This window comes from Calliphora vicina, chromosome 5 (genome assembly GCF_958450345.1).
Source record: "Calliphora vicina chromosome 5, idCalVici1.1, whole genome shotgun sequence".
Lineage (NCBI taxonomy): Eukaryota > Metazoa > Arthropoda > Insecta > Diptera > Calliphoridae > Calliphora > Calliphora vicina.
In genome coordinates this window covers 2,053,065-2,070,821 of record NC_088784.1, presented here as the reverse complement: position 1 = coordinate 2,070,821, position 17,757 = coordinate 2,053,065, and the positions used below count along the sequence as shown (strand labels likewise).

Genomic DNA, 17,757 nt, shown 5'->3' with positions numbered 1-17,757 from the left:
CACACCTGAGGATGTCGCCTTTGATATCCCGTATCCCGCCTTGTATTTAACAGAGTGTAATTGCAGATTTACAAATTTGTTAATTTTTTTCTGTGCCGGGAAACCGTGTCGATGTTAACAACCTTGTTGACCAGCCATCAAGTTGTTCACTCAGCTAACAATTTTGTGTGTGTACATGAATTTGTCTTTTTCAATATTATGTTCCTGTCCACACGAAACAAATTAAATTAATGACTTGTCAAGACATGGTGTAATATTCATAGTTTTCTTTGTAACCCCCCGTTACAAAGTAATTACTTGTAAGTAATGATTACGTATTATCATCGTAAAACCACAAAATTGTTTGTGTGTCTTCACTATGCGTTGCAAGTTCATTTTAAAAATGTCGCCAACAATGAATGTTCTTCCAAAAATTGCTATGTTGAACGAATTAAAAGAAAATATTAAGTGAAAGCCAGTATTGCCGTGTATTATATTTGTATTTTTAAATTAATGAAATTTATATTTAAAAATATCATTAATATTGTTGTTTTATATTTGTGCCATATTTATTTTTTTATATACATAGAAAATCTGCTATTTTCTTTTACTAAGTTCTAGTAAATTGATATAAAACTCATTCTTGGTAACACTGTTTCTTCAGTTGTCATTTTACTTGCGTCAAGTGAAAAAATTTACTTGCAAGCAAATTATCTAGCAAGCTGAGCTGCAAGTAAGAACAATATATATATGATTGTGTTAGTAAAAAACTGTGAGTGTATTGAAGTTTTCGAACTTGAACTTGCATGTGGCAAGAAAGATGCGATTGTGTTAGTAAAAAACTGTGAGTGTATTGAGTTTTTCGAACTTGCACTTACATGTGGCAACGGGGGGTAAGCAGCACTCTGTTCTGGCAACCTTCTTTCGCTCGAAATTAAAACCAACAGCTGATCATTCGTTGGAAAACCATAATTTTTCGCAAATATTAACACATTACTAGGCTTAATCTGTTAAAATTGAGTTATTTTTTGTGAAAAATTCATTTGATGACAGACATAGTTGTGCGAACAAAATTTTATGACAACATTCTATCATTCCACTCTAGACAAATTCATGTAGTGATAAATAATTGTTGTTTGATCACAAAACACATTACAAAAATACACACAAAACACGACTTCTTACTCTCAATTAAAGTGTTTGTTTCATAGCGATTTTATCTTTTTTAATTAAATAATTCACATGGCAGCATTGGAATTGGCATCACATTGACATGTGGCAACATTATGCATTTTTATCTTTTTTAATTCTGAAAGTAACGGCTCTGCTGCTCTTCAATTAAGTCGTGCATTGTTTACCTGTTTGGTGAATTTTAAAGATTTACTTTGTTTTAAAGTGCTTGATTTCTGTGAATTGTTGAATATAATTTGTGCAAATGTCTGCGAAAGCTTTACAGCTATATATATCGGAACAATTGTACAAGTTCTGTTTTGGACAAAGATGTTGTATGAAGTTCTTGGGGTTTCTGTTTTCTTTGGATCGACAGCATTTCATCAAGTCCACAAATGATTTGAGTTTAGGAATGCATACGTATGTCCATGATGGACAAGAGCATGTGATTGTGTTTAAAGATAGTTGTTGTCACATCTTGAAGGAGCCGCCGAGCTTGAAAATGCAAAAGGAATCTTTCAAGGAGATGTACATGATGAAGTGTGGTTCTGAGTCTAGTGGGGGTCAAGAAATGAATGTAAAATCGAACTTTGCCAATTCTCGTAATACACCGGTAGTTCCTCAACATAGATTTTCTTTGGGGCCCTTGAAACAATCGTTAGCACATCCCAATAAGTTTGCTTTGCAGAGCATCGAATGTGGTTGCCCTTTTGCACCATACAGAGAGGCCATTTTGAAAATCTTGCTGACTAATCGAGTGTTAGTAATAAATGGAGGGCCCAAATGTGACAAATCTACAATCCTGCCGATGTACATTATAAATAACTGTGCCGAGAAGAATGCACACTGCAAAATAATATGTGTCGAAAGGGAAGATTTGGTGGCAATTTATAACAGTGAACGAGTTGCTGAACGCTTTCAAGAAAAAGTTGGAGAAACGGTTGCTTACCAAATACAACTTCAAAGTCGCATTAGCGATTCCTCCAATCTTGTTTATACGACCTCTTTTTTTTTACTCCGTGTGCTAATGGGTCAATCGATAGTAGACAGTTTTCGTCATATTTCTCATGTGATCGTTGTAGACGCTCACTTGCATGAGGCCTATGCTGACTTGCTACTGCGACAACTAAAGGAGGCGCTTTTGTATCACCAGCACTTAAAAGTCATACTACTCTCGAACTCACGAAACAATTGCGAATTCCTCAATTACTTTGGCGAAGGTCAAGAATTATTTGTGGATACAACAAATGATATTCATGGAAAAAAGCTTGAAGTTTTATATCTAGAGGATATACTTGAGAGTTTACCTGAAACACGAATTTCTTCTGGTATAACAAAAGCATTCTCTGCTCTTCCAGTGAAAAATAACATTACTAATAGTAAACATCTGGACAGGTGTCTGGAGTTTTATGAGAGAATGGCTACGGATCAGTATTTCGACTCATTTATCTACATGATAAAAGGCGAATGTTGCAATATCAATTATCGCCATTCCATTACTGGAAGAACTGCTATAATTATTGCTTCACTGCTTGGCAAATTGAATCACATTAAAACGCTTTTACAACTAAATGCCGATCCCTATATTAGTGACAATGAAAACACTAATGCGTTAAAAGCGGCCATATCCATGGGTTATAAAGAATGTGTGGATATTTTACAAATGTCAAGTTATGAGCAGAAAATCTCAGCAGTGGATGGTTCTAACAAAGACTACATCGATTATCATCTAATTCTAGATATTCTACAAATGATCAATTCTAATAAAAGGTTTAAAGTTGGTGAGTAACAAAAATGTATATTTTTTATTTGAAAATAATTAAAGATACATATATGTATATAAAAGAAGGACGTTATCATATTTTATAGCAAAAATCGATTTATAGTATTAAAAACTCAAATATCTTAAATCGTTAATAACTTCGTAAATACTGCGATTTTAAGGAAAACGAGCTCAATCTGTGATCACTTATAATTTATACCAAAAATCGATTTATAGTATAAAAAAGTCAAATATCTTGAATAGTTAATAACTTTGTACATACTGTGATTTTAATGAAGACAAGATCAATCTTTGATCACTGATATTTTATATCAATAATTAATTTTTAATATAAAAAACTCGAAATATCTTAAATCGTTAATAACTTCGTAAATACTGCGATTTTAAGGAAAACAAGCTCAATCTGTGATCACTCATATTTTATACCAAAAAATGATTTTTTTAACATATTTAACAAATTCTGCCCATCTCAAAATGTACATTTATCTGTTTTTTTTTTGCTCTTTTTTTCAGTTTTATTCACACATATCTCGTATTAATGTTATAATTTCTAAATAATTTATTGATTTTGTTTTAGGCAACATTATTGTATTTTTACCAGCATACCAACATTTAGTAAAACTTAATTATTTAATACTCAAGCAAAAGCTTTTGGGTAATATTCCTGAAAACATGATGGTCTTTCTGTTACACAATTCCATTGATAAAACAGATTTAGAAACCATAATTCAAAAATGGCCAAACATGATCAAATTAATATTAGCCACTGATATAGCTGAAAGTCTGATGTGTTTCGACGACATTGAATATGTCATCGATACGGCCCGTCATTATCGTTGTATTTATAATTATCGAAACATGTGTAAGGAGTATGTTTATGAATGGTCACCGAAAGACAGCATGGAGAATCGTTCGTTGCTTTTGAACAAGGCAACTGGTAAGTATTGCATTGTGTTAAAGAAATCATGTTTGCTAACAATGCGAGTATTTTTCAGGTGGTTTTTGTTTTCGTTTAATCTCACAAAATATCTATAATAAATTACCGGAATTTCCCACACCCGAAATTTTGAACATGCATTTGGATCGAGTGTGTCTTTCTGTTAAATTATTGTCGCCGAATACCATGGTGGCCGAATATTTACAAGAAGCCATTGTTAAACCTCCTTTTATACAAATATATCGAACAGTAGAGAGCTTAAAGAAGATAAATGTCTTCACGGACCTTGAGGATATAACCTGGCTTGGTTGCCGTCTTATAGATGTGCCAGTAGAATGTTATTTGGGCAAAATACTGGTGTTTGCTATACTGCTGCAGTGCTTGGACCCTGTACTAACAATTGTTAGTTTTTTGTCGACTTTGGATCCGTTAGAGTTGTCTCACTATATGAATCATCTAAACGAACCGTTTAAGGATTTACTGCGTTATAACATAAAAGCAGAAAAACAGCGACTATCCGAAGGAATTTCATCTGATCACTTTATGTATTTGCGTCTGTATCAAGAGTGGCAGAATAATTTCAGAAATGAGGAAATAAGTTTAGAACTGAATGAATATCATTTTATTTTGAATGGCCTATTGGAGCATGTGTGTAATATGCGTACTCAATTGGTCGGCTCCTTGAGGTCATCACAATTGATACATAGTAAAGGCGACCTAAGCATGCATTATATAAATCAGAAATCGAATTGTTGGTCTGTTATTAAAGCAGCCCTTGTTGGCGGCATGTATCCCAATATATGTGTTGTGGATTCCAATGTTAATCGCATTAAGTCGCCATGTAAAAGAGAATTGGTACTGCATTCAAATTCTGTTTTGCGACCATTAGACTTGTATTCGATGAGTTCGTTGAAATTAGCTTCACCCTGTATAGTGTACGGCAAAGAAACTAATAGTGTTAATTGCAACAGTATTGAATGCAATACAGTTGTGACACCCATCACATTTGCTCTGTTTGCCGGTGAGTCTTGGTATAAATGTCTTAAGTTTTGCCTAATTAATTCATAAATGAACGAGATAAAAATAATTTTAGCTAAGAATGTTTTTAAAGAAATAAGAGTAACCAATTTCTCTATTCTTTCAATGTACGTTGATTTCACATGATTTCTCATCTATATGCACTTCTCTTTTAGGACCTACCAAAATGACATCTTCCAGCATCCAGGTTATAAGAAACCAACCACAAAAATTACAAAATCAGCTTTGCTACTTCCGTATCGATGATTGGATTTCATTCGTTGCCGACTATAAAGAGGCTCAATTGATTTTGAAAACACGTCAAAGTTTTTACAATATGTATGAAAATTATTTGCAATATTGCGGTTGTTTGGAGAGTCACAAACGGCCCCACCACATTCTAACTCTAACTCAGAACACAAGATTATTCGATTGTCTAGAAAAAATCTTAACACAAGAAGATATTGCCAACGGCTTTGTACAGCCCGAAAAAATTGGTCTAAGACCAAAAGCGCTGCCCAATCAATTCATTATAAATCATAGTGCCTACACTTTATTAACGAAATCATGTTATAGAATCTCTAAAAATCGAAATAGTTTCGCTGCAAACAATCAATTGCTAAAACAATTCTTTATGATCTATAATGTGGAGTTGAATGAAAACAAGTATACTTATTACAATTGTGAATGGTATCATCTGCTGTCCGCAATGTTGTCGCCGTCGTCTGTTGAAAACAAACTTACATTTGTAATATCTTATTCGTTGAATCCAGACTATCTACATGGAGTTTATATTGCTGAATGTGATACTGGAGTGTTAAAGTTGCATTTTTGCTTCAAATGTGACATCAATATTTTCGATATACTGTAAGTAATTAATATGAAATTTATATTCATGCATACATACATACATATGTATGTATATGCATATTTTTAATGTATTGCTCATATGAAACATTATGCATTATGCGAAAGTTTTAAATCATTAACAAAAATTAATCAGTCCTATTAATATACATATATTTTTTATTTGAGACCAAACTTTAAAGGTCTAAAATAGGAAAATAAAATAAAATACACATTAAAAGATAATTTCATACCATATAAGCTTTGAAGTATAGGCTTTTCTTTCTATGTACTAAAACACATGAACCATTGGTAATTTAGTTGAACACACATACATACATTTTTTAAAATGCAAAATTCCTATTGTTATTGGGTGTATGACTTAAAAATTCGGGATTTACAATAGATGGCGTATCTTTTGAACGCGGTTTTTGTTTTTAATAACTTGTATGTCTTTTTGAAGGGTACATAACTGTCATTTATTCTCACTTAGTTATTGAACACTATTGTGTGAACAACAAAGTTTTTTTTTTTTTGTTTCGAAAATTTCGAATTATGTTCCAACAAAGCGTCATTGCGGGAAGTTTTGCTTTACTTCTTTAATTAAAAAAAAGTGCCGCAGAAGCACACCGATTGCTCACCAAAGCTTATGGTGAATATGTTCCATCGGTTTCAACGTGCGAGAGATGGTTTATGCGGTTCAGAAGTGGAGATTTTGACACGGAAGACAAAGATCGCCCAGGCCAGCCATAAAACTTTGAAGACCAAGAATTGGAGGCATTACTGAATGAAGATTGTTGTAAAACTCAACAATAGCTTGCAATATCATTGGGAGTTACTCAAACAGCAATTTCAAAACGTTTGCGAGCAGCAGGATTCAATAAAAAGCTGGGAAATTGCATACCACACCAAATCATTACTTGCGATGAAAAATTAATCCATTTAGATAACCCGAAAGCGTGAAGGCCGACCAACCAACCGAATCAACACCATTGGTGGGAGTAAATGGGTCCTATCTATTATGAGCTGCTGAAATCTGGCCAGACCATCTCATGGAACCTGCACCGAACGCAACTGATTCATTGAAAGCGAGCATTTGCCGAAAAAACGACCAGAATACATGAAACTGTAATATTCCATCATTATGCAATACCTGTTATAAACTAGAATGAAGTGGTTGTGAAGTTTGTGCTCGCCCGCCTTCTAGTCCAAGTCTAACCCCGTCCGAATACTATTTGTTTCGATCAATGCTGAACTCTTTGGGTATGCTTCATTATGGAACAGAGTATTAGCTTGATTTGGAATTTATATGTTTTTTAGTCATACCACCCAATAATAGTCCCAACATTATTTTACATCTCAGTTTTTTATTTATTTAACTAAAACTAAATTTTTGGGACATCGCGAACAAAACTAAGTACTTTTTCTAGTAGAATAATATGTAGTCAAGTTTCCATTATTTTTCAGCTTACATATTTTGTAAGTATGTAATGTTTTTGTTGGGTTTATCATTATAAATCATACCAAAAAATTTAACAGATTATTTATTTATTTTTAATGTTTTTTGTGTCTTCTGTATAATGGTTGGCACACTAAGCTAACGATTAAAAAAAACTTTTATTTTGTTTTTATAACAAACATATTTTCTATTATTTTTGATTTACTTTTAGCAACCAAGTAAGTAGTACCAGTTCCATATTTTTAGCAGTATCTACCCGTAGAGTCGCTATTCAGTTAGATAACGAAACAGGGGAGTTCCTGTTGAATGTGTTTGCCGTACGTAACAATTGGTTACACTCATAACTTATAAATAAATACAAACAAACCTATGTAAACTATAAGGATAACTTTAACAGATTAAGTTAATTTAATAGATTAAGTTAAAAAAGTGAATGCGTGTGAGAATAAACATACATAATTTAAGTTGATTCAGTTTGAGTTCATTTTTAAAAGCACACACACCCACACACTCAAGAATAATGTAAGTCGTATGCATGTGTGCATTTTTTTTATTTTGTTTACCTTTATATATATATGTATTACTAATAAAAATAAAGTAAATAATGATCAAAACAAAAAACAGCTGTAATCATTGCAAAATAAAAACAAAAATGTGAGAATTGTAAGTATACTATGGTTGTCTCTTTTTAACACACGGTCATCTTATAAGATGTTCAAAGTAAAAACAATATGCAGCTACGGAGAAATTCTCACGAAAAATAACATCTGCAACTTTCTGCAAATTCTCGTCGCCTGGTATTTAAGCAGATTTTTGGATTTTATTAAAATGAAAATAGCTTGCCAGAGTTGCCGAGGCACAATTTATACAATAATTTCTGGGGTTTTAAACAAATGACAAAAATCAACCAAAATGCTTGATTGAGTTTAATTTACTTACTTTTATGTACAATAAAATAAAATAAAAAAATGTAACAACTATTTTTCTTGGGTTTGTTTTCTTTTATTTGCATTTTAAATAAATACGTGTAAGTTTGTTAAATATTCAGTTTAATTTTATATAATATGAAAAATTTATTATTAATTTATTACACTATTGCCATAGTGGTCAATGGTTATTTTTATTGTTTTTAATTATGTAATTAGAATTATAATTTAAGAGTCTTTGAATCATTAGTATCTTCAATAATTTTTAATGCTTGATGTTGTTGTTGTTCATTAGTAAAATTCGACACGCCTACTAGGTCTGCATTGAATGTTGAATTTCTTCTTGCTGTAAGAAAGTTTTCAGGTTTGTGGACTAGATTTTGATTAACTACAATATTGTGAGCTTCCTGCATGTGAAAAAATAAAATTTTGCAAAACAAACAAAACATCAGCATCAGAACTTAAAGAAATGTACATATATTTTGATATTTGTTTAGCTACATACAGCACTGTTTAAGTAAAAGGGTTCCATGGGATGATTTTGCATTATTTGGTAACCATCCTCGTTCATTAATTCGCCAATGGGAGTATTACTGGTTGTAGTGGTCGATGAGGAGTCCTAAAATTAGAATTTATAATGAAAATATATTTATTTAATCATATTTGCGTATTACATTTCCTTCAAAATATTCGCCAAATATAGATTCATATCTTTGTCGTATGGCATCTACGACATCCAGTAGATTTTTTGCATCCATCGCCAGGACATGAGCAGCAGAAAGCATGCCTCTAGAATAGTATCAGATAAATTCAATGTTTTTAGAAAACAACGTTGAACATACATTGGCATAAAACACTTACTTTTTATATTCTACATCTAAAGTGGTATCACTGTATTGTTGAGCTAGTTTCATAGCTGCTACCAATTCATGCATGTCCTTAGGTAATACTTTATGTGCCATTTCCACTTCTCTGCAAGAATAAAGGAAACATTTTAAAAACCTATAATTTAAATGATTTTTTAAAGAGTCTCCCTGAAAAAACGTATTGATTCGTAGAAAAATAATGTGTAATCAATTATAAATGTATGTATGTATACATCGAGCGTTTAGCGCCAAATTATCTTAAGCGACAAAACACAATTTTTTTCCTTAAACTTTTTTCACACAAAAAAAATATATTTTCACAAAATGTATTTTTAATTTAATTTTTTTTATAAAAAAACTACTATATGTGTGATTATAGTACGCCAAATTATCGCGTACTATAATTTTAAGATATAATTTGGCTTTGTGTATTATCGCTTACGATAATTTCGAGCAAAGACACAATATACATATTCAATTGTGAATTATTGTTTTACTTTATATTACTGTATTGGGATAATAAATGAAATAAAGTATTCAAAGACAATTTAAATTACTTACTTATATGCCTCAGCAGGAATTAGCGGAGAGATATGATCGACAGATTGTAATAGTTTTCTCAATTCGAATCCAATGTCTTTAACTAATTCCAGGTAATCGTTACCTTTATTTTCTCCCACCACCTGCGATAGTGTTATAATGGCCTTGACTACATTTTTGGTCGCCATATAGACATCGTCTCTGTTACGATTCAAATTAGGACGAAGATTATTTTTCTGTGTGTCAGAAAATTGCCGGTTGGATGAAGCGGAAGAGTCAGTTGCTGTCGAATATGAACCAGTAATGGCGGTTAAACTTTGTGTGTTCAGTTTTGCATTTGAAGGAGAGATGTAGCTTTGATTTTCAGCCAAGCAGGAAGAGCTAGTTGTAGAGTGATTATCACAACCAGAATTATTCACCGAACCGAACGGATAATGATGTTGCGTTTCCATGTCATGACCAACTGATGTTTTACGTGATTTCTAGATAATTAAAAAACGATGTATTAACTTTACAAGTTCCCAGCTATTACTGCGCAACCGTGCTAATCGCATTTGCACGAATAAAACCCTTAAATACGATCAGTATAGTAACACACATGTAATTAAATTATACAAAATATCAAATAAAAAATTTATAATATTCGCATCACCATTTTTAAAGTGTTAAAAATGGTGAGGTGAATACCTTCAATATACGTAAGTAAATATGTAAAACGTGCGAGGACCAAATCTATAAACTAAAAAAAAATAAATAAAAAACGGCAAAAGCTTTAAAACAAAAAAAAATCAAACAAATTACATTACATGTTTGTACTTTGTAATAGAAATCATAAAATTATAATGTACAAGTCGAATGGGATTAAAATTTTCAAACCTCCGCCATCATTTGAATCATTGATTTACTGTTATTCACTTCAGCACAAAATGCCTTTCCAGATAAATCTCTTTCTCTGTCGCGCTCGTTTGGTGGCTGATCAATTGGAATGTTGGCATTCATACTTTGAATCATTATTCTTTGTTCGGGATTGGTATAACCGAAGCCATTACCCGGAGTCATCGGCATATATGTTTGACCCGTAGTTGGACAATTTTTTAAATTTGCGGCGGGACAAACATCATATATTTCTTCCTCGAAGGCTTTGTATTCGGGTGAATTTTTCATGTGATTTTTAAAGGCTAAAAACGACGAATAGGCTTCTAAACTGCCGGAGCGCGAGTAAGATTTTGGAAAATCTCTGTTGTAAACAGATCGTTCTAGGCTAGCACTACGAGGGACGCATTTTCGCGGAGGATTTATCGGATTTATAAACGATTTGTTACGTTCCAACGAACCGCCTATTGAGCGACTGCCACTGCATTTATTGAAATGTGGTGGGATTACATTGCGTTCTAGACTACCACAAACACTATTCATCTGTCTATTTACAGGCGTATTACGACCAAAGTCATAAATGACCTGAGCCCTTTCCTCGTTACCTACTAAACAAGGGGATCTGCCCGATGGCAATGATTGCAAAGAACCTTCAAAATCTGTACTATCACTATATGAAAACTGATGTGCGGTAAAACGTGGATCTATGGAACCTAAATGTGTATTATCACTTTGGCGCATGTATTGCTGCACGGGGCAGACATTCGAGAATTTATGATTGGCTGAAGACGCTATTTGAGCAGGTTGAGATTGAGTTTGTGACGATGACATATTCGTTTCGTTTAAATTTATATTGATCTTGTCCTGTTGAAGTCTGTGCAAAACCGTGGCCTTTTCCTCTCTAGTTATTGTGTTGTCTAACTTTAAAAATTCCGATACTGGAAGTTTTGTCGTTTTTAGAGCTAAATCATTGTTAATTGTCTTAGTAAGATCTACTTCGACCGCTAAACTATTAAATACCGATGCTGGTGTTGTATAAGCTGCTGGATTAATGCAACGATTCTCATTTTCCTTCATTAAACGGGCTAACACTTCAGGATTTTGTGCTATTATGTACGTTTGAGGACTGAGGGCAGTTTTGTCGTTTGTCAGCTTAGCGTTGTCTACAAAACAGATTAGAATAGCTTAAATATGAAGAGAAATTATAAAGAAATATCCTTGTACATACCTCCTCCTCCTCCTCCCATGCTTTGTGGAATTTTAGAGGGTTTCGTTGGCGGCAACTCGCAATCATCATTATTACTCATAATCATTGATAAAACGCGTGCATTTTCCTTGTTCATGCTATCGAAGCCGCTTGCTCGTTCTTCTATTAGTATTTCGCTGTTAAAAACATAAAAAGAATAGTTTCACATTGAAATACTTTAAAATGGGCTGTTGTTATTTATGTTCTGCTTACTATAAAGTTTCTTTAATTCTTTTGAAATTTGGCCTTTTGGACGGTTCATAAGTCCAGCACTGTGAAAGCAAAGAGTACAGCCGGGGTGGACAATTGTTGGGAAATGGTAATCTCTCTCCATTCTCGAGTTTCGTTATGATATCGCTGTTCTTAATGCCTTGAAATGGTTTCACGCCCAACATTAAAATTTCCCAAGCACACACGCCTAAAAAAAACACAAAATACAAAATATTCCAGTTGCCAATTCATGTATTAATTCTGATGATGAATAGCAGCATCTTACCAAACATCCAAACGTCACTGGCTATTGTGAAGCGACGAAAATTAATTGACTCTGGTGCCATCCATTTGATAGGTAACATACACATACTGGAATGATAGTACGACTGCTCCGACACCCAGCGGGATAGTCCAAAATCGGCCAACTAAAAGTATATTCATACATACATTAACTGTTCGCATTTAAAGCAACAATGAATGGTGATGTTATTTATTTATTTATTATTCCTTACCTTTATACAAGTTGGCGAACTAACTAAAACATTACGAGCTGCTATATCTCTATGGACAAATTTCTTGGATTCCAAGTAACTGAGAGCTGTTGACAGTTGGTAACAGTAAAGCAGTAAGGTTTCTCTCCTCAGCCTTTAAAATGAAATCGATTAAATACAATTCAATGATAATAAATTTTAGGTATGTTTACTTTTCAGCATTCGATTTAAGATACGCTCTGAGTTCACCATATTCTGCCAATTCCATAACAATCCAAACTGGAGATTCACTGCAAATACCAATTAGCCGTATTATGTGGGGATGATCGAACTTTTGCATAACATCTATAATAAAAACGAAAACGAAAACGGGGTTTAAAAATGTTGTACACAACATGTATGTATGTATGTGGGGTAAAAAAAGAAAAACCTACAAGCTTCTTCAAGAAACCTCTCCATTTTTTCGGGATCATCGTTGGCTTTGCATGTTTTTACAGCCACCTGTATTACGGCTGAATTCGTTGAATCGTTTTTGTCGCATTTTGCACCACATTTTACTTTGGTATTATAGGATCCTATATAAACATCGCCGAATTGTCCTACGCCAATTGTGTTTTTAAGAGAGATTTCCATTCTATCCAATTCATAATTGCGTACTGGAAAGTTTTATACAATTTCAGTTAAATTTTGTTCATTACAATGTAACACACTTGATATTACCTGCAGGAGTTGAATAGTCGCCTTCTTCGTCTACGAGGCCAAGCTCAGCATAGTCTTCGCTCAGTTTAGGCTTTGAGTTTTCGTCAGTTTTATCTTTCACTTGCTCTCCATTGCTTATTTGTAATGTCGATATAGGGATTGTAAGGTCATTTGATTTATCATTTCTTTGATGACTTAATGGATTCCATAGAGTGCAAACTTGATTTTTGCTTATTAACAGACAGTATCCTTCAATGAGATCCGCTATACTAGTAGCCGTCTAATAGACAAAGATAAATTTACAAATTGAAGAACATTTATTTGTGTCTTCAAATTCAATAAAATTTCAGCTTCAATCACTTACATTGTAACCGTTGCACGTTATTACCAAATCCTCATCATTACTAGAAGTTGTGATTCGAACTTGAGTCTTCATTTCGCGGCACCTGCATGTTTTCGATTGATTCGTGCCATCGTCGTTAGTAGGGACTACTGGTTTGAGGCTCGTTTCGTTATTGGAATGTAAATCATCTTTGGGCAAAAATAATGTAGTTATTCGATTTATGTCTTTAAAGTTGGCCACCTGTATCATGTTTGCTTGCGGATGGGTTTGATATGAAAGACCTGGAATGAGATATATGTTTATGTTGTTGCTTTTCTTTACAAAATAATCATGAAATAGTACCTATTTTAGGTCCAACATAAAGATATCCTGATATGTTCCATGACGAACTCAAAGTAACGGAAAATTTTTCATACTCTGTCTCGTAGAACTTGTTCAGAATGTCAAAATACCTTTGATAATAGAAAAACAAATTATTTATTGGCATACAATATACTACATATGTAACTCTTTCTTAACAAAACAGCGAAATCATATCTTGGATCCAAGACGAATTATATTTATATAACATGTAATTTCATACACAATTTTTAATATTGTTACTAACTCACTTTGTTATATATTCGACATCAGTTAGTTGGTACATCTTTTTATATGTTGTATGTATCACTTTTTTCAGATTCTTTGGCTTTGTTGAAGATATCACAGTTTTTGGTAGGAAATGATGAAAGCCTACTTCCTTGTCAATATGCTCGACATGTTGTTGCTTCTTATCCGGTATTGTACACGTCACATTACGAAAATAGTGCAACATACTCAGACAACACAGTTGTATTGCACTATCAAAATCTATGCTGGTTGAATTAGACTGTATAAAATCTTGCTTCACCTTGTTAATAATATTAATAATAATTCTCAATTAATTGCAATTTATTGTGACAATAACAATCTTCGTTTGGACTCACCTGATCAAAATAAAAATAACATGTGATTTTATCTTCATTGTAAAGTTCTCTGAGGCTGTGTGGCAAGTAACGTATTCGTAGTTCGGGTCTCCAAACGCTCAGCTTGTCGTTGACATTCAAGGTTGGCGGCGTATTTTGTGACCTTTGTTGGGGACATTCTGTGTTTGGACAGGCTGAATTCCATATGTGTTCAAGTAGTTTTTCGATTTTAGTCGTCTTATTCATCCACAATGTCTCTTTTGTTACCATATTTTGCAAGCGCAAAGCATAATATTGTGGATTGGGTTTTTGTCCGGTGGGCACCATCGCCACCGTCTTCTCAATGATGTCTTGAACCGTGTCATTGTGTTCGTCAACACTAACCGCATGATGCAAATTGTTCGGCCAGTAAACGTTCAAATTAAATACTTTTGATGATATATTCGCTTTAATTAAATAGGTAAATAGATGAAATCACGATTAACTTTCGTTTTTTTGTTGTTGTTGTTATATTTAATCGAGCAATGTTTGTGGCAAACGTACCTTGATTGAAAGTATGATTTTTATTAAAGGACTGAGACATGCTTTTGTTTTACTTATCCTATATATATACAGGGAGTCTTTAAAACTTTGAGCCTTAAATTAATTGTTCATATTATCTTGTGTTTTGTTGTGTATTTTAAAATATTGTACCTAATTTAAAAGAAAATATATTTGTTTAATAAGGTTATAATAAATAAAAAAAAAAATGATTTGTATATGGATTCATAGTTAAATATTTCTCTATGTATGGATCTTTTATACACAATGTTATTTTATGTTTGTTAAAGGTTTTATAAATGGGCAAAACCACAATTTTATTCAAATTTGAGTATGTAAATTTGTTTTTACTTTTATCACTTAAATCTGCAAATTTCGAATTTTTTAAGGGTCCCATCGATTTTCGGATAACGATTGTCGTAAGCTTACTATTGCGTTCAGTTCTGAAAACTTTTAAAAAGTATCTTCTATGTTCCTCAGAAAAATGTGTTGAGATAACAAAATTTCATTTTCCACTTACAAAAATTTATTTAAATAGGTTTTAAAAACTATCACTTTAGTATGTTGACACAACTGTTTTACACTGTCGTTAATTTCAGTTTTTAAAGCGATCCAACTCTAAAAAAACTAAATTAATTTTTTATATTTTTCAACTTTGCGAGGGAAAAATTTTCCGGGAATATTTTTTTGAAATATTTCTTTATACGTTTTTTTCTTACAGCTACAATGTTCAGATTCGTTGCGATGGTCAAATTTGTTGCTAATTGAATTATTGTATTATATCCATAGATTTTTTCGGTTCTAGCTACATACATATAGTCAGTTGGCAAAGAAGCATTACGCTTGAAATAACCGAATTTTGTTCACACAAGTAGAAAAATTGGTTTCGATGTTTTGTAGATTTAATATACATAGTCGAAATTGTTAAGTTTTGTATGTAATTAAACAATATAATTTATTGATTTTATACCGATTAAAACTACGTGTAATACAATACCGATCAACTGCCATTAATTAGAAACCCTTAAAAAGACTTGACCAACATTGTACATACAATCAAATACATTTAAAACATGTATTTGCTTCCCGGGATTGAAGATTTTTTAATATCCTCAGGGGAAAGTAAAAATTCCGGGAAATTAGGACTTTAATACTATAACAACAAATGCAATTTTTATTGTTATTAGTGTCATTAACTAAAATTGTTCTTTAAGTAATAAAGAACAATTAAGGTCGGTTTCATAGAATTTAAAAGAAAAGTGTATTTGCCCATATACCTACATATATTCTTGCAAACTATGACTAAAATTTAAAATGTATTTGTAGCAAATATGGGAACATTTTGTAGTGATTTCCAAGAATGCATATCAATTATTGGATTCGATTAATCGACCTCAAAAATCGAAGCATTCTACAAATTTTGCAGACTATTCAGTGAAACATTTTCAAGCGAAGCCGGTTCGAAGTGTTCCTCATAGTAAAAAAAAGTGGTTCTTGTTGATAGGCAAGTGTGAAACCAATACATTTTCTAAAAACTTCAAACACTTGACCATCTCATGCAGAAAATACTTTCCTCATAGCATGTAAACATACTACATACATATGTATGTATGTAAATATGTATCTATGTAAAATAAATTTCTCTCCATATACTTTCGCATGAACATTTTTTTAATAAATGCATATATACAATACATACATATTTACGTAGGATGAATTAAAAAATATATTAATATATATGATGAAACAAATTATTATGGAGAGGAGCATATTGGAATGGATGTGTGTAAACAAACACTCAACACATCTTATTACATTTTTGTTTTGCGGTTATTGTACCTAAATTATCATTTTAATATGTATTCATAGCAGTAAAAATAATATAGAAAGAAAAAAAAAAACAGAACAGAAATGAGCACACGCTTGTCAAAATGATAAGGAAGGAAATAAATCCACAGAAATATAAAACTAAATAGAATATTTGCTGGTCAGTTTGTCTGGTTGTTCAAAAAAACCTTTCATTAGCTGTGTATGCATATAGTTTATTTATTTGTTATAAAATAATACATGTTTATTTTTGTATTTTAAGGCGTTATACCACTAATGTGTACAATATTTTACTGTATGGATTGAATAGTTTTTTTTTTCTCTTCACAAAAATTTAACTTGTATAAAATCTTTATTACACACACGCACTGACACAATATACACAAATCAATCTATTTTATAGAATTTATAAAATATTCATTATGTTTGTTGGTTGTTTAACATTTTTAAATGGTAACTATTTCGTAAATATATTTTGCAATCACATAGTATAAAAACAACAACCACCTCCGCAAAAAATATATATCAATCAATTTACTTTCGTCTAGACGCACCTCTCGAAATATTTTAGTGGTGAGTTTGCTAATGTCATTTGGTTGTAGTTAGTGGTGTGCAATTCATCTCTGCGACGAGTAATCGTTATTCAACAATGTCAATGTTGTGTAGTGATGTTTGGGGAAAAAAGTCCAAGTTAATGTACTATTTTCATATGTTTCATTTAAATTTAAATATTAAATTTAGCATTTTCTATTAATGTTTTAATTATACTCATATATCAGTAATATTTAATTAGAATGTCCTCAAAATAAATTTCCTTCTTAATTCAATTTTCTGAATCAAATTTTATCTCTTAACCATTACCATTTATGAATTCATTACGAATTAAGTCATTAGTTCTTCAAACGTATTGAATTCATTCTTTTGGGAATTTGTTCTTTAAAGATTTAATTTCTTATTGAATCATTCAAGTATTCTTCAAATTCAAGTGCAAAAAACGCTCAGATTATGGAATTTTAAAGGAGATACAACTTTTGCATATTACATATTGTTAAATTTTT

General features: G+C 32.1%; 2 protein-coding genes across 2 annotated transcripts; one reads left to right on the top strand and one right to left on the bottom strand.

Annotated features, from left to right (window-relative positions):
* The first annotated feature begins 1,360 nt into the window (after positions 1 to 1,360).
* Positions 1,361 to 7,552, top strand: bgcn (benign gonial cell neoplasm). Its single transcript, XM_065513198.1, has 5 exons — positions 1,361 to 2,930; positions 3,510 to 3,869; positions 3,928 to 4,890; positions 5,063 to 5,753; positions 7,403 to 7,552. Exons 1-5 carry the CDS (start codon positions 1,415 to 1,417, stop codon positions 7,533 to 7,535), a joined length of 3,663 nt encoding a protein of 1,220 aa, XP_065369270.1. The 5' UTR covers positions 1,361 to 1,414; the 3' UTR covers positions 7,536 to 7,552.
* Positions 7,553 to 8,171: 619 nt separating this feature from the next.
* Fak (protein tyrosine kinase 2 Fak) lies at positions 8,172 to 17,102 on the bottom strand. The gene is made up of 19 exons (XM_065511043.1): positions 16,971 to 17,102; positions 14,876 to 15,025; positions 14,354 to 14,778; positions 14,000 to 14,277; positions 13,731 to 13,840; positions 13,410 to 13,669; positions 13,067 to 13,325; positions 12,781 to 13,002; positions 12,559 to 12,691; positions 12,368 to 12,500; positions 12,139 to 12,280; positions 11,856 to 12,060; positions 11,625 to 11,779; positions 11,417 to 11,559; positions 9,545 to 10,005; positions 8,979 to 9,089; positions 8,792 to 8,906; positions 8,623 to 8,736; positions 8,172 to 8,524 (listed from the first exon to the last, which is right to left on the bottom strand). The coding sequence occupies exons 2-19, from the start codon at positions 14,913 to 14,915 to the stop codon at positions 8,339 to 8,341; spliced, it is 3,492 nt and encodes a 1,163-aa protein (XP_065367115.1). The 5' UTR covers positions 14,916 to 15,025; positions 16,971 to 17,102; the 3' UTR covers positions 8,172 to 8,338.
* Positions 17,103 to 17,757: the final 655 nt, after the last annotated feature.